The 26,314-nt window shown below is 51.5% G+C and overlaps 9 protein-coding genes across 9 annotated transcripts; 5 read left to right on the forward strand and 4 right to left on the reverse strand.

Annotated features, from left to right (window-relative positions):
• Nucleotides 1-670: 670 nt before the first annotated feature.
• PG994_005366 (uncharacterized protein) lies at nt 671-2,666 on the forward strand (the record flags this gene model as incomplete). Its single annotated transcript, XM_066856775.1, has 7 exons — nt 671-698; nt 1,055-1,168; nt 1,253-1,398; nt 1,462-1,899; nt 1,964-2,119; nt 2,181-2,338; nt 2,414-2,666. The coding sequence occupies 7 exons, from the start codon at nt 671-673 to the stop codon at nt 2,664-2,666; spliced, it is 1,293 nt and encodes a 430-aa protein (XP_066716044.1).
• Nucleotides 2,667-3,663: 997 nt separating this feature from the next.
• Nucleotides 3,664-5,349, reverse strand: PG994_005367 (uncharacterized protein; the record flags this gene model as incomplete). The annotated part of the gene is made up of 2 exons (XM_066856776.1): nt 3,664-4,592; nt 4,653-5,349. The coding sequence occupies 2 exons, from the start codon at nt 5,347-5,349 to the stop codon at nt 3,664-3,666; spliced, it is 1,626 nt and encodes a 541-aa protein (XP_066716045.1).
• A 932-nt stretch (nt 5,350-6,281) lies between these two features.
• Nucleotides 6,282-7,511, forward strand: PG994_005368 (uncharacterized protein; the record flags this gene model as incomplete). The annotated part of the gene is made up of 1 exon (XM_066856777.1): nt 6,282-7,511. The coding sequence occupies one exon, from the start codon at nt 6,282-6,284 to the stop codon at nt 7,509-7,511; it is 1,230 nt and encodes a 409-aa protein (XP_066716046.1).
• A 181-nt stretch (nt 7,512-7,692) lies between these two features.
• On the reverse strand, nt 7,693-8,484 carry PG994_005369 (mitochondrial 54S ribosomal protein uL6m; the record flags this gene model as incomplete). The annotated part of the gene is made up of 1 exon (XM_066856778.1): nt 7,693-8,484. The coding sequence occupies one exon, from the start codon at nt 8,482-8,484 to the stop codon at nt 7,693-7,695; it is 792 nt and encodes a 263-aa protein (XP_066716047.1).
• A 744-nt stretch (nt 8,485-9,228) lies between these two features.
• PG994_005370 (uncharacterized protein) lies at nt 9,229-11,011 on the forward strand (the record flags this gene model as incomplete). The annotated part of the gene is made up of 6 exons (XM_066856779.1): nt 9,229-9,823; nt 9,875-10,092; nt 10,146-10,367; nt 10,419-10,475; nt 10,525-10,798; nt 10,854-11,011. 6 exons carry the CDS (start codon nt 9,229-9,231, stop codon nt 11,009-11,011), a joined length of 1,524 nt encoding a protein of 507 aa, XP_066716048.1.
• Nucleotides 11,012-12,136: 1,125 nt separating this feature from the next.
• PG994_005371 (uncharacterized protein) lies at nt 12,137-13,015 on the reverse strand (the record flags this gene model as incomplete). Its single annotated transcript, XM_066856780.1, has 4 exons — nt 12,137-12,183; nt 12,227-12,410; nt 12,452-12,669; nt 12,733-13,015. The coding sequence occupies 4 exons, from the start codon at nt 13,013-13,015 to the stop codon at nt 12,137-12,139; spliced, it is 732 nt and encodes a 243-aa protein (XP_066716049.1).
• Nucleotides 13,016-13,376: 361 nt separating this feature from the next.
• On the forward strand, nt 13,377-13,947 carry PG994_005372 (uncharacterized protein; the record flags this gene model as incomplete). The annotated part of the gene is made up of 2 exons (XM_066856781.1): nt 13,377-13,398; nt 13,526-13,947. 2 exons carry the CDS (start codon nt 13,377-13,379, stop codon nt 13,945-13,947), a joined length of 444 nt encoding a protein of 147 aa, XP_066716050.1.
• A 655-nt stretch (nt 13,948-14,602) lies between these two features.
• Nucleotides 14,603-15,460, reverse strand: PG994_005373 (fusarin C cluster-translation elongation factor; the record flags this gene model as incomplete). The annotated part of the gene is made up of 2 exons (XM_066856782.1): nt 14,603-15,271; nt 15,401-15,460. 2 exons carry the CDS (start codon nt 15,458-15,460, stop codon nt 14,603-14,605), a joined length of 729 nt encoding a protein of 242 aa, XP_066716051.1.
• A 4,918-nt stretch (nt 15,461-20,378) lies between these two features.
• On the forward strand, nt 20,379-23,261 carry PG994_005374 (Heavy metal translocating P-type ATPase; the record flags this gene model as incomplete). The annotated part of the gene is made up of 3 exons (XM_066856783.1): nt 20,379-21,499; nt 21,571-22,192; nt 22,269-23,261. 3 exons carry the CDS (start codon nt 20,379-20,381, stop codon nt 23,259-23,261), a joined length of 2,736 nt encoding a protein of 911 aa, XP_066716052.1.
• Between the last annotated feature and the right edge of the window lie 3,053 nt (nt 23,262-26,314).

Below are 26,314 nucleotides of genomic sequence, written 5' to 3' on the forward strand. Positions count from 1 at the left end.
GAGCTGCACGCCATGCCTTTGACGATTCTTTATGCATCATCGGAGGAACTCGGGTGGTCCGGTCCGGTCAGTCACCTACATGTACGAAAGCTCACCTTGTTTCCGCCCAGTGTCCTGCTCACATGCATCTGTATCTTGCCTGTGCTCGCACACGTGAAGAATACGAAATCCTTGGTGTGCTGCTTGCGCCTGCTTGGAAACGATGCGGTCACCCAACTGCGCCATATCGACCTGATCCGCCCAATGTTCAAGATCATGTATAGCCGCATCACAGCCCGCTGAAATTCACCCTGTCATAGGCGATACAGTAGTCATGCCAGGCTAAGACAACCAATTCATCTAAACCGACCCGAGAGGGTGGCCCTTCTCACAGCCCTACCCCTGTGTGAATCTGTACAAGAGCAAATAAATGCAACGACAGTAAGCGATGTAACCCTACAAGGACAAGCTCGCTGTCGATAGGCTCAGGATATATGATTGTTTGCTTGAAGTTGTCTTTTCATGGTTATTACGCACGGAACTGGATGGGGAGGGGCTGTTATCGTGCGTAGACGCGCCCCCTTTCCCCAAGGCGACCAGGGTGTTATAGACTTCGTGCTACTGGCCAGGATCCCGAGCTGACCGGTCACGCTTCGGGGGAGGTAAGGTTGGAGCGTTCTCATTCGCCAATATGCTTCTCACCTCACTGATGACCATCAGTATGGGAGGCAGGCACAACATGACGTGCTTTCCTTTCACCGCTTCACACTAGGTATGCTGCTAATATGTATTCAAGAAAGTGCTTTTGAGAGAATACCTTCCATATAGAAACCCTACACAGAACGGTATCGCTTGTCGTTCCCCCAACCCAGCCAAGTAAACATCCAACCTTGTCACCAAAGAAGTATCAAATTTTGGAAGCACTCAGGGATTGGCCATTTCTGATCGTTGCCTGAAGTGAGTCGTATCCCAGCCACCTTGATTTCTGAAAAGACGTCGATATGGGCTATCTATACTCCATTATTTTCGCCTCCTTTATCCGCTTCACACTAGTTCAGTTCTGTAAATCTGGCAGGAAAACAACTGGACTGCCTCTCGGTCCCCCAGCACTCCCTCTCATTGGCAACCTTCACCGGATTCCGAGCCAAAAGCGATGGCTCCAATTCCAGAAATGATCGCAGTCGTATGGGTATGTATACGCGTAGTCTTCTTTGGCTCAGAGATCAGAACTGACGAGGGCCGCGGGAATCGGGTCTTGTGCTGATTTTTACAGTACTCATGGGAAGCAAGCCTGTCATCGTTCTTACTTCACCTGAGACGGTCAAGGACCTTCTTGACAAGCGAGGTCATATCTACTCCTCTAGGCCAGTCTCATACATCTCGGATATATCCTCGGGGGGTCTACATTTTGCGGGCATGGTAAAGCTATCCTGCCAAATACCGAGGTATCCAAGCTGTGGAACAAAAAGTAACAGAACATAGCAATACAGCGATACTTGGAAGATGTGCCACCGAGTCTTCGCCAACCATCTCAACACCAAGGCCTCGAAGAGGTACTACCCATACCTGGAGCTCGAGAAAAAACAGCCCCTCTACTCTCTCTTGGAGTCCCCGGAAGACTTCCGAGACCACATCAGCCGCTATGCCTACTCATTTACTTCCCAGATGGTCTTCGGCTTCCGGACGCCTTGGTCGAGTGACCCCAACCTCGTCCGGCTGCATGAGTGCTTTGCCGAGTGGTCAGCTCTCGAAGGGCAGACGATGACGGCGTTGGCCGATATCTATCCAGTCTTGCAGGACCTGCCTGATGCCCTGTTCCCGACACGCCGGCAAGCCCGAGCTTCTTACAAGAAGCAGCTGGTGGTGTTCCTGAAGCACTGGAACATCACAAATATTCGCCTTATGAACAAGACTATCCATGTGAGTGGGACTGAGAAGGGAAAAGCTTCAACCTTTTGCCGACCACTAAACCTACCACATTCAGAATTATTTTGCACAAGACCTTCTTCAAGCACAAGAAAAGGAAGGGTTCTCCGATGAGCTGGCTACTTTCATCTGTGGTATTCTTCTTACTGCCGGCAGTGACACCGTGGCTGCCGAGCTGAGCGCCTTCGTCCAAGCGATGTTACTCTTCCCTCAGGTCCAGGAAAGGGCCCAAGAGGAGATCGATAAAGTATGTGGGGAAAAAATTGCCCACCAAGGAAGACACTGCTTCGTTGCCGTACGTTCATGCGTATATCAAGGAGACTTGTCGATGGATGCCCATGCCTGTCATGGGTATTCCCCACGCGACAACCCAAGATGATGAGTACAAGGGTTATCGTATTCCCAAGAGCGCAATGGTATTCCTCAATGTTTGGTAAGTTCTCCTTGTTGATGGCTTGACGAGACAAACGAAACCATTCCTGGGTGAACCACATACTTACACAATCAGGGGTATGCACATGGACCCCATCAGACACCCGAAGCCGCGAGAATTCGACCCGTCCCGCTACCTGCACTACCACAAATCCATGAGGGAGTCCATGCTGTCGCCTGACCCCACCGAGCGCGATCACTACATCTTCGGCGCCGGGCGGCGCATGTGCCAGGGCGTCGACCTCGCCGAGAACTCGCTGTCTCGATCGCCAGAATCCTGTGAGCGTTTACCATTGGGAAAGCGGCGGATCCCAGGGGCCGCGACATAACTCCGGATCCCGAGGCCCTTGTCGGCGGACTGGCGGTCGCCCCGGCGCCGTTCCCGGCCAGAATCGTGCCCCGGAGTGAGCAGCGTGCCCGGGTCGTCCGTGAGGAGTGGGGATTGGCACAGGCGGCACTGCGTCCCGAGGACCAGCAGTGGAGGGAGATTCAAGAGCCGAGGACGAAATTCACTTCCTGAGCTGAGCAAATTCCCAATAAGGAAATTGACCATCGTAAGAGATGGCAACGTTAGTGACCAAGATGGGACTGTAGCTCTCGTGCCTGACCTGACCCTAGCGGTTTGAAGAGGCTCGCAGCTAGCCATATTGAGGACCCCGATATCCAGGGTTAAGGGGAAAAGGTCATTCCAGGGAGGCGTCGAATTCTACCCGAGACGTCCATCTCTTATCTCTGCACCATTGCAATATCGACGTGTTCGTTGGTCGCCGTCATGGCTCTCTGCTTCTGCCATGTTCCAGGTGGATCACTGCATCGGCGCCAGTATCTTGCATTTAGCGATACCCACTGCGGGCCGCTCCCCGCATCACCCAAGTTCCATTGCCGTGTGTGGCCTTCCGGTCTTAAGGGGTGGTTGCATTCTGGCTGACTGATTGCTGTGAACCAGCTTCCATGCTATATCCCACCTATCTGCGCGATACATATCACCATGGGGCTCCGTGGCTTTATCTTGCATTCTGATTTCCTCGTCTACTGGGATGGGACGGACCTGAATGATGTCACCCCGTTCATGGCACATGCCGGCGACTTATGTTTATTCGCACTTGACGTATGCTTGGCTAAACTATCACCCAGCATCGAACGCCTATGGCATTTTTGTTACTTCCCTCAAGTATCGTCAAAGATGTTGTTACAAGAAACCGGCAACGCTAGTTGTATATGAGGCTACAGTTAATTTACATATTAGGATACTATAAAAGCGACATTCTCATTACACAATTACCTCAACCAATCATCATTCCGAGTCGGACCAATGCCCAAGCTCTTTTATTCTGCTCCGGCCCCAGAAGCCGTAGTAGCATCATCCGGGTGTGACGGAGTTGTACTCTTCGCGGTATCCGGCCGGCTGACCACACTCCCCGGGCGACTCAGGCGCCGAAGCTTCTTCCCCGCCTTGGTCTCGAACAGGCTCTTGACCCTTCTCAGCCTCGCCCACCGCTTCTTGTCCTCCTCGACGCCTTCCTCTCCATCGTCCGCCATGTCAGAACCCAGCATCAACAGCTGCTCATCGCTCAACTCGGAACCGCCGGCGGTTCCCGGCCTCCCACCTGGGGACGACGCGGCGTTGGGCGTAGGTGTGGTTGGGGCTATGGAGCTCTTGCTCCGACCGTGACGCGAAGTCGTGGATTTCTTGTGACTGCCTTGGTTGCGTAGGTAAGCCGCGTTACGTAGAGTTTGCAGCAGGATTTCCCATGCCATCTTATCTTCCGCCTCGGCGATGTTGCTGCCGGGGTTCCTTTGACTGGCCGCATTTCGCCAGGGGCAGAAGAAACGGTGCTCGCGGACTGGATCCAGATGGTCCATGGGAGCGGGTATGATGACCTCATTCGTGTCTGGGTTGACCTCCCGGCTCTTGAACATCCACAGACCCAACCGACGCAGGCATGTTGTACAGGAGGCAGAATTCGGGACTTGTCCAATGCGTGTGTTCGATAGGCCCTGCCACCCGGCTAGAGCGAGGGCCAAGGCCACGTCATTGGGTTTCGTCGCTGGGGGATTTGTCTTTGGCGGTGGTGGGTCGGTGAAGAACCTGGGCGGCAACTGGGACTTGATCGTTTGCAACTGCATCGAGTCTGGGAGTCGGAGGTTGAAATCGTAGGGAAGGAAAGCTGGGCGCATACACAGCTCATCGTAGCGTTGCCGGAGCGAGGGTAGGGCTGTTTGCGGGCTCGTCAAGCTGAGCCGTAGTAGAGTGTCTTTGAGAAGTTAGTAATTGGTCATAGAAGTTCAAGCAGTGATGGGATCGAAAGTATTACCGTCACAGCCACGCCTCCTCCATAGGCAGTCTTCCTGATGTGCTTCCACGATGAGTTCGGCAAACTTCTTCACCAACGCCTCCTCGAACTCGGAACCTGCCAAGACAGAGACGTCTTTGCCTTCGGAATCCCTCTTGCTCGTTTTCACCACCAGCTCCTTGTTGCAGAGAGAACAGCGCACCGTCTCTTTGCCCGAGCAGATCCAGCCTCGTTTCGCCCACTCGATCTCGTTGACCTTATCCGGCTTCGGCGTCCACTCCGTCAACTCTTGGAAGGTCCCGAGTCGCTTGATGAGCTGCCCACGGTCACTGGGGCAGTACCGCGGAGGTTCGGTCGGGGCTTTGTTCTCGGCAGCCTTGGATGTCGACTTCCTGATGGTCACGTTTGAAACGAGGGTCCTAATCGTCGCGCCAGGTTCGTTCAGTGGCATCGATCCCGGTACACCTGTGCGCCGCCGTTTTGCTAGGAGCTCGGCGGTCAAAGCCGAAACAGGAGCTCGTGTCGACTCGCCGCTGGCTGTTGAGCCAGCCGTGGGTGCTCGATGCAGTACAGAGGCCGCCGCCGTGGCCAGGTCGCTATGCCTCACCATTATGGAATCGTCTAGGTCGTCGAAGTTGTCGGACGGTAGACTGGTGGGCGAAGATTTTCCACCCAGGCCCTGAAGGAGGGTATTGAACTTCCGCTTGGTAGCATTCATGTTGACTTCCTAGGTGAGACACCGCGCCAAGGATGATGCGTCGACAAGCCGCAGTCGATGCTGGTTGGATGCGACTCTACTTGGGTAGAAAACGGCTTCCTTGACGAAAGTACGGATAGCAGGTCGATGATTGGTGCAGGACAAGCAACGGGACAAAGGGCCGCAGTGGAGAATGAAGCAAGTGCAGGGTTGGATTAATTAATTAATTGTAGTTGGGGAGATTGTTTGAATGCGAAGAAAGCGCTTTGCAGTTGACCGAAAGGTTTCCTTGTAAATAGAAAGATCCCTGCTGGTCGGAGGGGCGACGGTGACCCTTGCACAAAGCCATGCAGTTTGCAGTTAATTAGTAAGAGACCGCGCAGTGCACTGGCCGCGCGGAAGCTTAGGCCCTTTGAAAGGAATGGCGGGGTTTGGCCCGTGGGTTTTACAGCTGCAGCACCAATCAATGCTCAGTGCTGATTGATGAGTCGATGTCGTACCTACGCTTAGGTATGAGGTACACTGAGCATGGAGAACAATTGATGCACCTGGTCTGCTTACCAGCAAAACAGAGAAGAAAAGTCAAACAGCATAAAGTTTCACTTCAAGCCGGTATCATATTAAGCAGACTGTTGTCAATTGCACCACAGTTTAAACGATTGGCCGAGCAACATAACGCAATTCTGGAGGTATATTATCAATGCCGCAGAATACCTAATTGATGGCGGGGCTATAGAGCTGCAGTGATGCAATCGAGGAAGCATTGATAGGCGTATCAACCGGGTAAAATAACGACCTGGTCAACATTTACTGTATCGCGGAGCTCACATCATATAGCAGCAGCATACCTGCTAACAAATGCAACGCAAAGACTCATGACACAATCCCTGCCATTACGGCCTATCTTTTTCAAAAAGGCCCTACTATATTTCCTGCTTCCCGTCCTGGCCTCCATGATTCTAATCCGCGCAGTGCCCCGCCTAAATCTCCTCTTCTCCCACCTCGCCTCGACCCCCACCACCTCCATACTACAACATCCGCCGTCGTCGTCAGCTTACTTCTCTGCAACAACAGGAACAACTACTACCCCCTCTCCGACACAGATTGCAACAAAGAAGAAGATGGCCTACGAAAAGGAACTCGAAGTCGCGCAGCTGGCGGTGCAGCGAGCCACCCGCCTGACCAAGCGCGTCTTCCACGAGAAGGCCAAGGGCACCCTGTCCAAGGACGACGCCTCGCCCGTGACCATCGGCGACTTCGGCGCCCAGGCCCTCATCATCGCCGCCCTCAAGGCCAACTTTCCGAGCGACGAGATCGTGGCCGAGGAGGAGGCGGCCGACCTGCGCGACAACGAGAAGCTGCGCTCCACCGTGTGGGAGCTCGTGCAGTCCACCAAGCTCGAGGATAGCAAGGCCGAGGAGACGCTGGGCGGCGCCGTCAAGACGGACGAGGACATGCTGAAGCGCCTCGACGAGGGCGCCAGCCAGGGCGGCGCCAAGGGCCGCATCTGGGCCATCGACCCCATCGACGGCACCAAGGGCTTCCTGCGCGGCGGCCAGTACGCCGTGTGCCTGGCCCTGATGGTCGACGGCCAGGTGGTCGTCGGCGTGCTGGGCTGCCCCAACCTGCCCGTGGATGACACCGCGCCCCTGACCGCCGACGTCGGCCAGGACGCCGACGACAACGAGGGCCGGGGCGTCATCTTCTCGGCCGTGCTGGGCCAGGGCGCGACGAGCCGGCCCTTGACCACGGGTGCTCTGGCGGCGGAGAGGAAGATCTCGATGCGGCCGATCACGGACATCACCAAGGCGAACTTCTGCGAGAGCGTCGAAGCCGGTCACTCGAGCCATGGCGACCAGGCCGACATTGCGAACAAGCTAGGCATCACCGCCCCGAGCGTGCGGATGGACTCGCAGGCCAAGTACGCCTCCATCGCCCGCGGCGCCGGCGACATCTACCTACGACTGCCGGTCAAGGCGACGTACCAGGAGAAGATCTGGGATCACGCCGCAGGAGATCTGATTGTGCGCGAAGCGGGCGGTCAAGTCACGGATGTGAACGGAAACAGGTTAGACTTCACGGTGGGCAGGACGCTGGCCAACAACAAGGGTGTTGTGGCTGCGCCGGCTGGCGGGCACGCTCAAGTGCTCAAGGCCGTACAGGAGGTCCTCTCCAAGAAATAGACATGATGTACACAATATAGAATACAATTCAAAGGGTACAACCAGACGAAAATACCGCATCGTCCAGTAGTAAATGTAGTGGTGATATACATATGGCGCCCGATGTAAATGCCAACCAATCCCTCCATGAACTTGGGCCCGGTACCGCTCCTGCAAATCCCTGCGGTGGGTGTGCGTGCGTCTATTTGATCTTCTTCTGCTTCAGTTTGATGGTCTCGTCGTTCACGAAGATACCCTTGCCCTTGTAGGGCTCCGGTCGTCGCCACTTCCGCAGCTGTCCCGCAAAGGTCATGACCTCCTCGCGGTTGATGCCCTCCAGCAGTATTCTCGTGGGCTGCGGGGTGCTGGCCTTCATGCCCCTGGGGACGCCCTCCTCGACGGGGTGGGTGAAGCCGAGCTTGAGGCAGACGAACTTCTGGCCCGGGTAGGCGGCCTTTTGCGGGCGCTCCTCGATGCTAGCCCTGTAGCCGACGCCGACCAGGCGCAGGATGGCCGTGTGGCCCTCGGACACGCCCATGATGTGCCGGTTCAGGTAGGCCCAGGTGGTGCCCCACATCTCCATCTGCTGCTTGGCCTCGCGGTCCTCGATCGACAGCACGGCCTTGCGCGCCTCGGCGTCCTGCGTTATGTGCAGGTAGGGCGGGATCTCGAGCTGCAGCTCCCCCAGGGGCCCCTTGATGGTCACGTTGCGCTTCGGGATGCGCAGGTACGTCGTCAGGTCCTTCTTGACAAAGGGCTCGCCGATCGAGAGCTCAACGCCCGGCGGTATCGAGAGGGGGGTCCGGCCCAGCTTCGAGGGCTTCGCCGCGGTGGAGGAGAAGGGGCGTCGGCATGTCGAGGGTGATGAGGAGGGTGTTTGCGCCGATGCGGTTGCGGATTGAAAGGCGGGTACCAGGAAGGACGGGAGGGCGACTGCGGGTTTGGAGCCGTTCAGGGCCTTCTCGAGGACCCTGCCTCGACTGGGCGCAAGCATTATGACGAATTGGTCGTTGCGAGAGGTGGATTGGCTTTGCTTGCAACGAGACCCGAACCTGGCTGGGATTGTTGAAGCTCCAGTCACTGGAGCTCGGGTGTCTGAAAATTGCTGGTTCCAAGTCATGTGACCGCGCGGCTAGGTGGCGCTAAATCGGGTCCATCAAAAAGCTGGGGATGCGCGCTTTCCATCCCGCAACTACAACTTCTGCTACCACACGAGACCGTCGCTTTCCACAATAGTCTTCCGTGACTCAATCCTATGACTGATTTGAATATCACTGAAATATCTAACTCTTCTAGACAGGTTCGATTTCACTGACTATTAATTGTAATCCTGCTCATTCCGACTTCGTACTAGCAAAATGCGGTTTGGGAAGGGTCCCGGATTGCATATCCGTGGGCCTTATATCTCAGAGAAGGAACAACCTCTGTTGGTGCAACCCGAGGAATTGAACGTGGCAAAGCTTCCTCGAGGTAAACGTAGAGTGAATCTCTGGTGGTCGTTTTGGGTCGATCTCTCCGCCCCTTCTTGTTTTCCTACAGCCCATAATCTGATTGACTTGCGCCTTGGAACAATCAAACAACTGAACTGAACTGAATGTGGTGAAGCCACCGCAATTCCTCTACTTGACTGACTTCACCTGTCCATCTTTCACCAATAATCTCACCACTTGATTCCCAACCTGGTCCCTCATGCACGCCTAACATTTTGGTGTTTGGCTGCGCACCTATGAACGTCAATATGGCAAGCTCGATTGCAGTCGTCGCTTTGGTCTTGCTTTTCGGCGTCGATGAGACGTCTGGTTTTTCATGGGGACGTACGCCAAGCTCTCCAAGCCACGAGATCCATAGCAGACCTGCTTTCGACCCCAGCTTGAGCGCAACTGAGATGCTCCAAACAGGCACCCGCGCACGATCAACATACGAGGTGGCTTTACAGGAACTGAAGCAACTGGAATCCGAGCCCCTGTGTCATCAGACTGCAGCAAGGTTACTTGTCAGCAACTGCCAAGTTCTCGAAGGCAAAGATGAAGCAACCGTATTAACTGACAGCGGCCGCCAAATCCGAGACTTCGTGGACGCCTACGCCGCAAGTTTGGCCATCTGCGATCTAGAGAGGGGCCGGTTCAACATACCGTCAGCCTGCGATCCGTTCCGAGAATCGACACTGACCCAGCTAGCATTGCAAAATACGATCAAGCTTCATGCCACCTCGAAGCAGATTGACAACTGTCTGTCAGGACTGGGCGCTTCGGATTCCGCATGGAACACATGGATCAGTTACCGGCACAAGGCTCTACGATTTTGTGAGGCGGCCAGGGCAGATAATGAGAAGAGTGAGTGCAACTCCATGGGGAAAACTATACATCCTTGCTAATCCCTCCCAGCTCGCAGTATTCAGACCTTCCAGCGACTCACTAAGATCATGAGCAGGATGGCAGATGATGTTGACCTCAGGGTTGATCAGCGGCTTACTGATCTCGACATGAAATTCCATGCGACAGGTGGGAAAGTCGACAGTCTGTCAACGCAGATTGAGTATTTGAGAAGCGCAGTTGCAAATGCTGAGGGCCTCGCTTCTGGTCATTTGACGACAGCTTTAATGGTTAGTGTATTATCCCCGAGTCCTTGTACCACTCCGATACTGACACCACTTAGGAATCTGCCAATTCATTAGAGGGTGGCACGAAATCAGCGGCAAACTTGCAGCGAGTGCTAGAAGTTCTGCTGCAAACCGTTCTGACCACCAATGCTGAAGCCGCAGCTGCCCATGAACAGTCTATGGAACTAGTCTCTCAGAAGACAGAGTCTGAAATGGCCACGGCGATGAATGCAATAGCCGCCGCAGTGGCGTCAGCTTCTACTTTGCAAAACCAGATTGTGAATTCGCCCGTACCCCTAAACCAGCCAGAGAGCTGACCATGCTATTAGGAATTGTCGCGCTTGCAATCTGCTGAGTTGGAGTACAGACAGATGACTCTGGAAGAGGTCAGTAAGAGCTTCCCATTCAAAAGCAACCAGCTAATTCATGATCCAGGGAATGCAACGTCTTGTTGACCTGTCAAGTGATCTTATCTCGAAGCACAATGATCATGCCCAACTACTGCACCGGGCCAAGAGCATGACCAATGAAATTATGGACACTCTGCACGAGACCGCAGCATCTGCTGCGATTGTGGAAGAGGCTCTCTCTAAGAAATCCACTGTCGCCTCTCTCTGGCCATACATCTGGTGCCCCGCGGCATCACTGGTGATGGGGTCCTACGGGCTTCCCCCTTCGGTGGTGAGGAACCTAGTTCTCGTCGCTCTCGGTAAGTCCCATTACACTGATCTGTTTTTTCATGTTCCGATCTAATCTTGTCATAGGTGAGGCTGCCGGTTATGTTGTTTCCTCGGTCAGCATGATACCTACCAACCTCGATTCGTTAATGTCCTTCCACCCCCTCTGGTACTTCTCATCCAGTACGTCACCGATCAACACCGAATACGATCAGCAAAATACATCGAACGCTACATCTGCTTAACTTTCGCGACTGCTTCACCGCAGTAGCTATCAATAACACATCTTGGGATCTCATGGTACATCAAAATCGGGAGGATAGTATTTTCATTTGGCAGCTCCAACGAGCGGCGACTGGGCAGCCGCAGGTCAGACTCGTATGCTGTTTAGGCATCATTCTGCGACCTCTACATGATGATACATGCGCATATGGAGGCCGACTTGGGGTCGGTTATCGCTTCATATACAAGCATCATATGCCTCCTAGATCACCTTAGTCAATCAGAACACTCATCTTGCCATATCCCGGCATGCTAGTAAACGAAATAGTCTGGTGTTACTGAAGCTTTTGTTAGAGAACCAGCGTGATTCATCTCCCAATGTTACGCATAACCTACATGACGTGCGTAATTTCGACAATGTTGTGATCGCAATTTGGCCAACATACTCGGCCTCGAAATACCCAATTGTGCTCGACAATTACTTCCAATGCTGGGGTTGCAGGTTAGACAAATATAAATACTATATCGGCTATGTAAATTTCTCTTGAACAGGCTATGCCCTGTTAGCAGCTGCTATGCACGGTTCTTACGCTACACTTGTTTTTTGCCTTGTACCCGAAGTTTTTCAGTGCATTCACATGGCCGACGGTGACAAGCGTATCGATTAGCCCTCACCCCCTTTTTGGTGCTGCACCCCTTTTGGTGTTAAGGGGCTATCGATGCGAAGTGTATTGTGGTGATGTTTTTTTGGTGTTGCACCCTTGGTGGTGCGCCCTTTTTAGTGGTGCACCCCTTTTCGGTGGTGCACCCCTTTTCGGTGGTGCACCCCTTTGGTGTTGACCCTTTTCGGTGCTGTACCCTTTTCGGTGGTGAGGGGTAATCGATACGCTTGTCACCGCCGGCCATGTGAATCTTCAGGTACATAGCTAAAAATAGGTGTGGCGTGAGGGCCGTACATGGCAGCTATTGATAGAGCCTAGTCGGTTTAAGCAAAATTTACATAGTCGGGGTAGTATTTCTCTAGACAAAACATAAGAACACGAATTTTCCAGGTATTTCACGGCATACAGCTCCCCTGATGGTTTGTTTTTCAATTTTCTTTCATAGTCAAGACTCTCGACTCTGCTCTGAAACCTCGGCTCTCCTAGTCAGAAAGCCCATTGCTGCGATGCTGCCATGTTAAGACAGGTAACCTCTGGCACAAACAGCGCAAAAAAATGCTCCAGCATCTTACTGACCTATGTCACTGCTACGGTAGATTGAACGATCAAAGGCGTTAGGGATATACTCGGGCGCCTGGTCATGATCTATGTCGTTGAAGAATAGCCACCACTCCTCGTATTCGACAGGTTTCTGGATCATAGCAGCCCCCATTTTCCGGCCGAAGATGATCTCGTGCAAAAGCTGGTAGTAGAACCCTCCCTGGTCGTGGTAGTACGCGACCATGAGATGAGCTATGATACCAGGCCCCATCTCGAGCAGTTCGAAGTACTCCTCGCAGCCGGTGTAGACGAGGGTAGCACTGTGAATCGGTTTTCCCAGCAGTAGTTGTCCCAATCTCTGATGCGTTCTTCAGCAAGCTTATTGCGCTGGAAGTTAAGCTCGACGATCTGGCTGCGCTGGCGCTGTAAACCGCCGTCCACGTTCGCGCGGTAGACAGGGTCTTTCTCCAAGGCGTGATCTAGCCCGTACAATGATTGACTAACCTAAGATGTAGTTGGAGGTCACCTTGCAACGGACTTACATACATCCACCGCCCACAAATTCTGGGCAGTATTGTTCACCAGCTTGAAGACGACAAAGGGGATGATCTTGGGATCGAGCTTCTCGAGTGCGTTGAACTCGTATGTTTGCAGGTAGGTGGCGTCGTTGACGGATGCCAATAAAGAGCAAACGGCGTGAGCAGTGCCCCGTTTGGAGTTGAATTGTGCCACGGCCCGTGGGAATGCCGCATGGATGGCATTGTAGAGCTTGACGACCGAGTCGACGGCTTCTGGACTGGGCGAGGTTGCTTGTTCCGTTTCCATTTCTTGAGACAGTTGTGCGCGACGTTGACAAGTTGAAGGCGTGGCGGATAAGGTGATACGATACCATGGATGATGTTTGATGAACAATCGAGGAACCATAGCCGACTAGAACTAAAGGTTTTGGGCGTAGGGTATTATCTGGGTACCGGTTTTTGATTGGTGGGTTGGTTGCTGAGCATTACTTGCGAGCAGGCCGACCCCCAACACTTAACTTGGCGCCTAATCGCACTTTCTTATTCGCCAAATAACAGACACCGCCTGATAGGCCCAATTACGCGCCCTGATAAACCCATACCGCCCCCTGGCTTCCAACATAGTCATGACGCTACTTTCAAGCCCGCATAGGCGGCTCTAGTCTATCATGGATGACCCCTTAATTCGAGGTTCTACAAGCTTCTCGTAACACCCATCACAAAACACTATCCAACCTTTCCCCGGTTAATCTTTTTCATCAGTGTGATTGAGCCCCTCCGTATTCTAACATCCTACACCGGAATGGCACTCCCTCAGCTCCCTCATCCCTCTGCTATGGAAAGAAGCCTCCCGGCCATCCTGGGAATACAGTGGGTCTACCTGGCTATGATCAGGGGAACAACCAGCCTCCTCAGCAAAAATCAAATGCAAGCAGGAGTGACTTCAAGAAGCCTGGTGGATTCTTCTCCAGCCTGAAGAGTGGAAAAGCCAAGGAAGAGCAGAAGGCACCCAAGGCCGCGGAGTCCCGTCGCGCTGCTTCCAGCTCCGCTCGGAAGTACGCACAAGTCCCTCGGATGGGGCCCTACGACCCCATCCCCCTTACCGACCCAGGCCGCTCAGGAGTCGGCCATCTCGACCTACAAGAGCGTGCTCAAGTCGTCACCGGGGCTGGTCAAGGAATTCGAGGTCAGGTTCTACGCCTGGCAAAGGAGCTGGTATACATCTGCAAGAAGTACTGACTCAAAGTAAGTTGCACCGCCATTGTCCTGTCGGCTTGGCGGAACGGGGCGGGAACGATGCTGATCTCGGTGCGAATAGTGCCAAAGCCCGTTGCGATGTGGTGGAGTTCATTAAGCTGCTGGAAATGGGGCCCAGGGCCATCCCACTGGTCATTTATAAGATGCTTGACTGGGGCAACTTCACGGCCGTCTTCCTATGTGGGTTATCCCACCTTGCACTCTGCATCATTGTATGGATTACTAACCAATTTGGCATATCTTAGACAATGCTCTGGAGCGAGACACGAAGTATCTCATCGATCCGTCCGATGTTCTGAACTTCCTTGTCCTCCAGCGCCAAAATAATTTAATCGTCGATCTTAACCAGGGGAGGAGATGGTGAGCATGGGAAGTGAAATGTGCCATGGAAGAATTGGGAGTAGCGTACTTCGCTATCAAGGTGCGGGTTGAATCGTAGTTTTCTGATGGAATATGACGCCGCTAGAGAAAGGGGGAAAACGCCTTCCAGTTGTGGCTAAACATGAGCCGCCTACAACGAGTAGAATAGTGTAAGTGTACGGCTTTAAGGAAGTATATGTTATGTTAATTTAAAAACGGAATATCGGATAAAGGTCAATATGGAAATAAACCTGGTACATGCAAGATTCCCTCCTCTTTACTCTGGCTCCTTCCGCTTCTCCAAAAGGGGCCCAGTATACAGCTCGGTCAGCTCCGGTACCCTCTTCAGCCCCTCGTAGAATCTAAGGACGTAAGGATACTCCTCCCGCATCTGCGCATCCATGTACGCCAAGTACAGGATGAAGACGGTCCCGCCAATCACGACATCTGCCAGGCTGGGCCCTTCGGCATCCGCGTTGACAAACCAGGCCCGGCCAGGGGGGCTGCCAGTGCCACTGTCCCCGCTCTTCAAATGGCCCTCGTAGCGATCCAACCACCGGCGGACGTCGGCCGCCGCCTTCGTCTCGCGCTCCGCGCGGTAGGCTTCGGTCCCCAGGCGCCACGCCACGAGGTCCTTGGCCGTAGTCTCGAACTGCAGGTCGTTGAACAGGATCCACTGTTGGTTCAGGGCGCGCGTCTCGGCCGTTCGGCCCAGCAGCTGTTCGCGCCGGGGCCCGCTGTCGGCGACGTGCTGCGCAATGGCGGTGCTCTCGGCGAGGAGGAACGAGCCCGAGCCCGAGGACCCGCTCTTGCTCTTGCTCTCGAAGGTCGGGATTTGACCTAGGGGGAACTTGGCTAGGAACTCGGGCGTCTTGTTGGTGACGCCCGCGTCAAAGTCGGCGGGAACCTCTAGTTCCAGCCCATTGAGAGCGGCGGCGGCGAGGACCTGGCAGAAAGGGTCGGAAATAAGAAGCGTCAGTAAGGGCTAATTGGAACTGGAAAGGGGGAGAGGGCGATTGTATGATGAGACAGGTAACCAATCGCACCCAACTGGAGCAGGGGGCCGGCGACCAACCTTTCTGGATCTTGGGTGGACGCGCTCCTTGAGCGTGTAGAGTATTCCAAAGGGTGCCATTGCTGATTTGCCTGGCAGTCTGATAGCTGGCACTTAATGACGGCAGGATCAGTATGAAGCAAAGACAAACTGAATTCCGTACTGAAAATATTTATCTACTTTGCTTATTTACAAACTGCGGTAGCTTTTAACCTCTTATACAAAGTGTGCAAACAGCAAATCGGACTTCGGAGTAATTAGTGGACGAGCCCGTCGCAGTCTGCGTGGAAGATTGGTAAGCCTACGTTAGTTTGTTGCCATATTGGGGAACCATGGCCGATAAGATCGTCGACAGGTGGATCCTTCGGAGACATAATGGCCATCCCCCTTGCAGCTTACACCCAACTGAACTCGGAAATTCTCTGGATCTCAGGAATACAGCATAATTTACTATTGCTCGAGGGGCCCCATGCAGGATATGAAGCCACGTCTTCTCTGTGACAATCTTCTGTGTTATCTAACCGCTTCTTTCCGGTATATCCAGCCATTCTGTCTGAGGACAAACTTTGCTCTGCAACACATTCATGTTGAACTCGCGAGGTGTTGTCTGAGCTGCCGACGATCTAAGCTTATCCCAGTCATTCCAGCGACAATGGTCCTGTCCAAGCCGACACCCGTAGGCTATGTCTATATGTTTATACGTTCGGAGAGACGGTGGGGGATCTTCGAGTAGAAATCCAGATACTGGCACGTATACATAGTATTTGTTCCAAACTGGACCAAGCTCCAAGATATGCGCGACATGGGCTAATACATCTGCCGGCATGCCCTTGGTGTAACACTGACGAAGTTTGAGGTAGGCTGGATATCCGTCTAAGCTGCCCTCATGTGCTTCAAGTCCTAATACTAGGACATCTGTCGCTGGTCTCAGGTAGATAGCACCTGTGTGACGTTCTTCGGAATCGAGACCTTTGAAAACGCGTTGGGGTTTTGTCTTGTAGATGTCTACGCGGACCCGGAAATGCTTCAAGAACAGACTTCGGGTCTCGCAGTTGATGCGCAGCAAAGGCGAGGTAAGTGGCTTGGTGGGAAGGATTGACTGGATACGTTTGGGGACACCACCCTTTTTTGCTATCACGTCCCGGCCGGCCTTGTCGTCCTCAAGGTAGTGTTACCAGATATTTCGGCGCAGCTCAGGCGGGAGCTTCTGGAAGCCATGAAACGTGGTAGCCGTGGACATCTTTAGGTACTTAGCCTCGTAGGAACTGTGATGGGTCAATAAAGCCTCTTGAGAAGGATTAACTCAAGATTCTTAGTTCTCAGGAGCAGGTGCTTGGTGTGGTACTTGCAAGGACATGCAGTAGTCTCCTGTTGGTAACAAAGTTGAGAGTCAAGTTGATTGATCCAATAGGTACCATGAGAGGTTATGTAGAGAGTCTGGTTGCAGAAGAGTGGTACGAAGTTAGCCCGCAAGGCGAAAAGTATCGAAGAAATTTGCTGATGAGATATTGAGCCCGGCAAAACTGACATATGAAGAAGGAGCTTCCACGCTGCTTCCATGTAGCTAGCGAGTTCGATGCATACCTACCTACTTACCTACCTTATATACTTACCTAGATTTGGTTATCAAGTTTAGGTACCTTCCTTCACTACCTAGGAAGGGCAATCCTATTAACCGATGTACATTGATGTATGTACATCTAGTATATTACAGAGAGAAAACGCCCACCTTATTTTTGCACATATGCACAAGCCCCTATTGCAACAATGCGAACCCCTTTCCTTCCCTGGACACAATAAAGAAAAAGACTAAAACTGTGGGTAGTTCTATACTAATTATACCTATCGCATTATTTTCTTCTTAACTAACAATGATACGATGTTCGCAAGTGATCCCACCCAAGTGCCGATCTGCTGCATACTTATCCTCCAAAGGTCGGCCACGATCCAGAGGTCTTATAGCGTCGTAACCGACCTTAATATCATCTTGAAAACACCTCAACAATGTGATCAGGTGAGATGGCCGAGTTGGTTATGGCGTCAGGTTAAGGTCACCTTAATATCTTCATCCTGGTGGAGCAATCCGCGTGGGTTCGAATCCCACTCTCATCAGCATTTCTCTTTTTGCTCTTCTTTACCCCTATAAGACACCATTTCCTTTCCCCATTTCACTTATTATCATTCGTTTTGGAATACGGTAGTGCCTGCGACTTTGTCATTTATATTTATTTAGTTGCATTTATCTAGGCGATGCCTGGCCATGTCCGAGGTTGGGAAATGAGTTGATTCCAAGGGACAGGGGAAGGTCAGCATACTAGGCGGGCAACGAGCATGTGCATCGACCCTTCTGGGTGGCGTCGTCGTTGAAAATCCAACTCATTTAGGTTATACCCAAGACGTTTTACCTGGAGGCGTGACGTTGCGCCTCTCCTGCCACCCACTTCACTCAAAGTTACTTACCTAACCCGGCGTAGCATGAATAACTTGCTCACCGTCAGATGGTATGTATACGGGTTCAACAAGGTTAGGTAAGTTGGCATTTTGACCTGAATACAAAGAAAGCTTGGGGAGATAACGTGTAACTGCCGGTTCAGCCGTGGCACCATGGCCCAACGGGTTTCATTGAGTAAACCTTGGAAGTTGGCGAAGAGGGTTCGTCCAGGCGCTATCCACTCCCTTGTTTGCGTGCTTCTGTGATGTGTCAGAAGACGACGAAGGAGATCAAAAGCTCCTTAGGACTGACAAAGCTTCGACAATGCTATATCGACCCGGCTGAGCAAACCTTGCAAGTTGGCTATCGAAGCTGGCCGAGCCCATTGGAAGGATGCGGTTATCAACACGTTGGATCCGTCGACGCTATAGATGTAGCGGATTTGATAGTTTCGCCGCGGCCATCGTCATTGGCCCTGTCACAGATAATATCCAGGACTGGAACGGTAGTTTGGCGAGCCGGAGGGTGGCTCAGTCAGCCCAGTGACCAGAACCATCTAAATGGCCCTATTCTGCTGGCGGGACAAAGGTGCCTTATGTTGGATCAGCTGCATGTGAGACAGGACATATTGAGATATGATACGTCTGCATCGCGATATAGGAGATCTTGGCGATCTAGAGCTAGCGACTCTAGGTCCATTCACTAGATCAGCCTCATCTTCAGCACTAAACCACTTACACAGCCAGAGATTGCAACGCCCCGCAGTGCCTACTTCGATACATACTTGTTGCTTTATTCGTTCACCCCAAAGCGGTATACGAACAAGAGTCCGAATCTGGCACCTGGGCGGCAGTCCGCTTATGCAGTCTCTGCAGATCATTGTGGTGTCCATTTGCTTGTAATATGGATAAATCCCATTGGCCCCGCACCGAGGCGGCCCCCCTCCTGTTTGCGCGCCCTTCGGGATTGAAATGCAGCTGGGCACATTCCCGCTTCAATCTTCGGCCACTGCGAGCTTGTGATACACTGCAGTCGGGCACTTGTCGATATCTAACCGATTACCCGTGTTTGATCAGGTGCTACTTTACGCGCAGCGGTCGTCCAGCTTCCGCTTTTCCCGTTCTACGACGTGTTGTTTGTCCTTCCTAGGTTAAGTACTCACGCCATTGAGATGCGGCGTGCCGACATCTAGACGGATCTGTACGGCTTCGGCTTCATTATCAACCTCCATACAAACACGTTTGATGGATGGCAAATTATTCCATGGACGAATGAGGCGACGGCTTGTACAGCCAAATCCAACATTGAACTGCTGCCCCACATGTACCTTTCTCTGAATGTTGAGTGGTTTCTGCGTTTAGTGGCCGCCCGCCGCCGGTAGCCGCTAGTGGAAATCTGCAGTGCATGGGACCTGGGGAACGGGGCTGCGCTCTTTATGCGTAAACGTCGTCCAACGAACGACCCCTAACCCACAGGTTCCAGCACGCATCTGTCAATGATGCAGTCAGCAATGCATTATGGAATTTCGCCGCCTGGAGATGCATCACCTCGGGTCACGTTCATACATGTAGAGGCAGTTCTCCACGTAGAGAATTAAGTTTGCCATCCTGGACTCTACATGCGGATTGTCAAAGTCCGTGCCACGCCCTTGACCATTAGCTTCGACATGACAGATAGAGAACCCTTCTGTCCCTATCGTCTGGCTACTCTTAGCTTTCACCATGTACGCAATACAATGCTGTGAAGAGTAGGTACCTATCATATCTACGCGCACCTGCCTCTTACGTAACGTACAATGGACAGCAAGCAAAACACCTGGGCATGCACGCAGCATCTTCGGGTGCGCTGTTTCTGCGTCAAACGTAGGTATCCAGGTACGGTACCTGCCAAAGGAATGGAAGGAGTTGGAAGCTGCGGCTTTTGTGCGTGGGGCGGCAGTGCAACCCGTCTAGACCAAACCATGTGCGCTAGGTTAGCATGGCCATCACGACTTCCCCCTGTCATGATCCACTCCCTGCATGTACGTGAAAATTGCCCAGTACCCGTTCGTCCTCAAAGCTTAAAGAGGAAATCTATGATCACATATTTGCTTCACTCCCAGCCCGGCTCTTGCCTCGTCCAGTCGTCTCTTTTCTTCCAGACCCGTCAACCTCCAATCTGCACCTTTCCACCACACCCTCTTTGGAAGAAGCAACGAATACCACATCGTCGTTTGATCAATCATCTTGGCTTATCATTAGCTAGCCCTGTCCGCTCCCAGTGTAACATATCGCATCACATTGATTCCTCTTTTATGCCCAACCGTGAGAGCATCGGCTACACCCACACCCGAACGACCGAAAGGGCTTGTGTACTTGGCCGCCTCGGATGATTACCACGAATTAGGAATACTACCAATCACGGATCGCTATTGCCAGGAATTATCCCAACCAGCTCTTCCTCCACCATCTGCAGTTGCCCCGGAACCGCCTGCTCCAGGTCACGTGAAGGCCAATCATTTGGAGTCGTTACTCCAGCGCTACAGTGCATTTTGGTTATAATAGGGCAATCAGTCACCAGCCAGCAAACATGGACCGAACCGACCCAGCTACGGAGCCTTTGCTTCGGCCTTTTAGTCCCAACAGCAACAACCACAACAACAACAGTTACCTGTCTATCTCCTCAGCATCTACCTCACGTACCATGGCCACCCCAACCTTCCAGGCCACCCTGGCCATCGGTGGCATGTCTTGCAGCAGCTGCTCCAACTCCATCACCCGGGAACTCGAAAAGAAGGACTGGATCTCCCGCGTCACCGTCAATTTTGCCACTAGCATTGCCAATGTGGAATTCCACAGCAAAGACCAGGCAGATTGGGTCGTCGAAGCCATCGAGGGCATGGGCTACAATGCCCAACTGCTTGAGGGGGTCGTTGATTTGACTCAAACGCCCCTACAAGAACGTGCAAGGTCGGTGCAAATCCGCGTCGACGGCTTCCATTGCGGCCATTGCCCGCTGCGGGCTGTCAGTGCCCTTACTGGAATGGAAGGAATTCTCGGCATCGAAGACGAGCCTACCGAGTCGTTGCCAATCATCAAAATCACCTACATCCCATCTGCCCCAACCGTAACGATACGGAGAATTCTCGCTACCCTGGAATCAGCGGACCCTGCCTTTAAGGCTTCCATACACCACCCTCCTACAGCAGAGCAGGTCTCTAGAAAGATGCATACACTTGAGCGAAATCGGCTTCTCTACCGTGTATGGCTTACGCTGCTTATGGCTATCCCTACCTTTATCATTGGAATTGTTTACATGAGCCTGGTCCCAGCCGAGGATCCATCCCGACAGTATCTCATGATGCCTTGGGCCTCTGGGATCAATCGAGCCCAGATAGCTCTTTTCATCATGGCTACTCCAATCTTCTTCTTCGCCGCCGACGTCTTCCACCGGAAAGCCCTGAAAGAAGTTTACAGCCTCTGGAGACCTGGCAGTGAGATACCCATACTGCGGCGCTTCTATCACTTCGGAAGCATGAACATGCTCATGTCCCTCGGCACGACTATTGCATACGTTTCTTCGTGCTGTCAGCTCATTGCCGCCGCTGTGACCAAGCCGAAGCACGTCAACGACGCCAACTTCTACTTCGACTCGGTTGTTTTCCTGACATTGTTCCTTCTGGCCGGCAGAATCATTGAAGCCTACAGCAAGTCCAAAACTGGTGATGCGGTCGAGGCGCTCGGCAAACTTCGGCGACGGAAGCCGTCCTGATTGACCGTAGCGGCGATGGCAACGCGGATCGAGTGGTTGCTGTCGATTTGCTCGACTTTGGAGACCTTGTCCGCATTCCACATGGAGCCTCTCCACCTTGTGATGGGAAAGTGGTTGAAGGAAAGACCAAGTTCGACGAATCCAGTTTAACGGGCGAGTCCCGCCTCGTCGGCAAGAGCGTTGGTGATCCGGTGTTCTCGGGTACAGTGAACAAAGATGCCCCTGTCGTCATCCAAATAACCGGTGTAGCCGGTTGCTCAATGCTCGACAAGATTGTCAAGATTGTACGAGACGGACAGACAAAAAAAGCCCCGATACAGGAGATTGCGAATGTCCTTACCTCCTACTTCGTACCGGCTATCACGCTGATAGCTATCCTCACATGGCTTATTTGGTTGATTCTCGGTCTTGGCGGCGTGATTCCAGAGTCTTGGATGAACGTATCGTCAGGTGGCTGGGTTGCCTTCTCGTTGCAGTTTGCGATTTCCGTTTTCGTCGTGGCCTGTCCTTGTGGCCTTGGCCTTGCGGCCCCGACTGCTCTATTCGTGGGCGGGGGCCTGGCGGCGAAGCATGGCATACTCGCCAACGGTGGCGGCGCAGCATTTGAGAAAGCAAGCAAAATTGATTGTGTCGTTTTTGACAAGACTGGCACCTTGACGGAGGGGGGGAGAACCCAGGGTGGTCGACGCCTTGTTGTATCCGGAAGAGGTTGTTGAGGATGTGAATGCCAAGGAAGACATGAAAAGCACTATCCTTGCTGTCCTTCGGGCCGTGGAAGAGAACAGCAGTCATCCTATCGCCAAAGCCATTGTTTCGTATTGCATTCGCCAAACAGATCAGCGCACAGAGGTCACTGACGTGGAGGAGATACCCGGTCGTGGTTTGAAGGCCAAGTATTCCTCCTTCAACATGGCAGTTGGCAACGAAGCCCTCATGAGCGAGTTGAAGGCCCCGATAACCCCTACTATCGCCAACAATATCCATGACTGGCAGAACCAAGCCAAGTCGGTTGCCTTTGTCGCGACGCAGTCCGAGCCAGGTTCACACTGGAAGATTGTGGCGGCTTTGTCGATTGAGGATCGCATCAGAGATGAGGCCGCAGCCGTGGTCAAAGATTTACGTGCACGCGGGACGAATGTGTGGATGTTGTCAGGCGACAACGCAAAGACGGCGCGAGCAGTTGCACTCCGTATTGGAATCCCCGAGAACAACGTCATTGCCGAGGTTCTGCCAGCGGACAAGGCGGCCAAGGTTACGTACCTTCAGTCCACGTCGAAGGCTGGGACCAACGAAGAATCAACACGTCGTGCTACTGTCGCCATGGTTGGTGACGGAATCAACGATGCCCCAGCATTAACCACTGCCGATATTGGTATCGCCATTGGGTCAGGCTCCGATGTTGCTATCTCTTCGGCCGACTTCGTGCTGGTCCAAAGTGATCTGCGCAGCGTGGTCACCTTACTGGACTTGAGCAAGAAGGTGTTCCAACGTATCAAGCTCAACTTCGTCTGGGCTCTAGTGTACAATGTAGTGGCAATCCCGTTCGCCGCCGGATGCTTCTACGCGATTGAGACACGTGGCGGGCATGTGCAGCTCGACCCGGTATGGGCCAGTTTGGCAATGGCGTTGAGCAGTATTAGTGTGGTATTGAGTAGTCTGGCGTTGCGTAGTCAGATCCCAGGCCTGGGCTTCAAAGCCTAGTTTGTATTCTAGTATTATGATACCCCTGTAGAGCGAAAACTAAATTGTATCTTCAATTGTCAGATGGTTCATGGCCAGTGACCCTTATCTTCCAGCTGCCCCGTTGTGTATTATCTTAACTCAGCTAAATCCGTTACCCAACACCGAGGTCATCAGGTTCGTCAATAGCAGTCGTGCTGGGGATGTTTCGCGTTGCACCACATGAAGGGACGGCACGTTTAGTGGGCCACGTCTAGATAGTAGCTGAGGGCTTCCCGGCTTCCGATGGGCTCGCGGTGATACCAGACGGCTCGATCGCGTTCCTGGTAACGATAATCGACGGGAAGCTGATACGGATAGGCCTGGCCGGGCCTGACAAATCCATTAGTCACGTCGAGCTCGATCTGGTGAGCCCGACGGCGGTGGGTCTGATTCCTCCGAGACCAGGATCGGAAGACGGTCGGATGCAGGTATGTGTAATATGCAATGGGCAAGCTGGCGTCCGATGGAAAAATGATGACACGAACTTTGGCGGGCGATATATTGCAGATATCTTAAATCAGGTGGCGGTCACGGTTCTAGTCACTGAGGAGTAAGCGACCCTCCATAGTTTTGTCAAGGCTACAACTGTGGGGGAAACTATCTAAAGACCCATTGAGTAGGTATCCAAACTTTTACTGGTATCTCCGGTAGTCTGCATGTGGTGTCGTTTGTTTGGTTCTGCTGAGCTGAAATTTGTATCGAATAAAAGCTGGGTGCTGTCTACGGCTGGCACCGCATAAAGCAGATACGGTCGTAGTCGTAACAATGGACTACTTCCTATGCCGACTAGGGATCTGGCGATGTTATTATGTAACTCGCTCGGCACCTTACGAGAAATCGATGTCTTTGGGTTCTAGGGGGGGTAAAGTCGCAAGGCTGAAACTTGAAGAAATTGACGGAAGGGCACCACCAGGGGTAAAATCCGCAGACTCTGTCATTCCGATTGTGGCACCACCCGGACAACTGTCATGCAGTATATAGCAGCCTGGTGGCTTGAAACAAGTATGGGCCGACTACCTCGTACTATCTAGTAATTATAGCATCTTGCTGGTCAAACGCTTGGAACATCGCTATATATGGATCGACGTATTCGGTCTTGGAAGCCAAATGCCCAGGTTATGCCCTTAATCCATTATAATAACGTACGTCACCTTATAATTGACCCCCCTGTCGACCTCCACCACGATTCACCGGCATTTCGATTTAAAAAGAGATTTCTTAACGAATTCTAATCCGAATTATTTTATTCTTTTAAATATATATTAATTTATTAATGTTACGTTTATATATTAAAAATAATGTCTCTACTGTTATTTAAAATATAGCAAGCGGTAAATCTATTTATAAAGCTACCTTTTATTAAGGTATTTCACGGTTTACCTTTATTAGTCGACTTCACGGCTAATAATCACGTCGAGAATTAAAATCTACTTATTAAAAGTTCTCTCTAGTTTAAGAGAAGTATCTAGTAGTCTAGATTTTAATTTAAAAAGCCTTTAATGTCACATTAATATATATATAAATTAAGGAACTAACTTAGCGCGTTTTAACCCTTTATAATAACCTTATATTATAACTCGACCTAACCATGCGGCTAAAAGACCCACCCCACCGGCACGGAGATACGATAACCCGATCCGGCTACGATACCACAGCTAGCAATCGCACCGCCAGCTACATCAACATACACGCAGCCACACTCCAACACTAAACGATAAAACAAGCAGCCCCAGCCCGCATAGCGATAAGGCGGGCAAGGACAGACATAATAACCAGGTGCGAGGAGTCACGTGACGGGCCCCCGGAGCGACAAGAACATAACGCCCGAAGTGAGCTAACCCAGGGTCGGATCACCGTAATCCAAGGGATGGATCACCGCGAGCCAGCAACGGGATCACCGTAAGCCACCGGTAATCCAACGGATTAATAAGGGAGGAGATTAGATATATAACGACGGACGTTCCCTATATATTTTATATAGATATTCTTTACTTTAATAATTAATTTAAATATTAATCTTAACTTATTAATAAAGTAAACAGTTTTAATAAAACTATTATAAATACCTTTAAAATCTATACACTTTAGTTACCTTTATTCTTACGAGCTATTACTTATTATATCGATAAAAGCGACTTTTATTACACGTTTAAATACTCTTTCGTATTATTAATATAGACCCCAGTACGTCTTACTAGGTTTCTTTTAAAACCCGGATAGCGTTCGTTACACCTTATAATATTAATGCAACAGGACAGAGGAAGCATCCGTGCGTCCCATAGCTCCCGGGCCCCTCTCCTTCTAGTTTCCTTATAGTATCCCACATTCCCGTAGAGAATACATACGGGACAAGCGTTAGCTTTGTTCTATCACACCTGCATACTGCCAATACCTAGGGATCGATGCACTTTCACAATTAAGTAAAAACTAGATAAATTTATTCCTTCGACGTCACCTAGCCTTATAAACGAAGAGGTAAAGTCGTATCGACTCTTAACGTATTAATAAGGCATTAATTAAAGTAATTAAGTTTTAGTTTTTAATTAAATTATATATACTTTAAATTTAAGCTATTAAATTTAAAAATAAGTATAATATAAACAAGCACGGTATATTAAAAAGTTAAAGAAATAATATCTTTATAATAAATAGTTTAAAACTACGTTTTATATTAAATAAGCTCTCGTACATACGGTAATTCCGGTTTTAATCGGGGTTTAATCGTTCTTATTCTATTATTTATATCTATTTCTAATATTAGCTACGAGGGGCATCGTATGCCCCTTTTGATAAAATAGGAAAGGGGTTTATACGAGTAGGCACGTGGCACCTTTTTTAGAATAATATAAAAAACCTTAGTTCCTGCTGTTCTAATACTGGCAGTCTTTGTTTTAATAATAGACTTGGGTAGCTCCCCTTTTTAAGACGAGTCTTCCCTCCGTAAGGGTCTCGTACGGATAGGTTATACTAATCCGGTATTCGGTGCCTGCTTGAGCCGTATAGGTGATACTGTACCTTCCTGACGTTAACTT

The sequence above is a fragment of the Apiospora phragmitis genome, assembly GCF_038363925.1.
Source record: "Apiospora phragmitis strain CBS 135458 chromosome Unknown utg000006l:1.0-5683423.0:1.0-5690449.0, whole genome shotgun sequence".
Taxonomy (NCBI): Eukaryota; Fungi; Ascomycota; class Sordariomycetes; order Amphisphaeriales; family Apiosporaceae; genus Apiospora; species Apiospora phragmitis.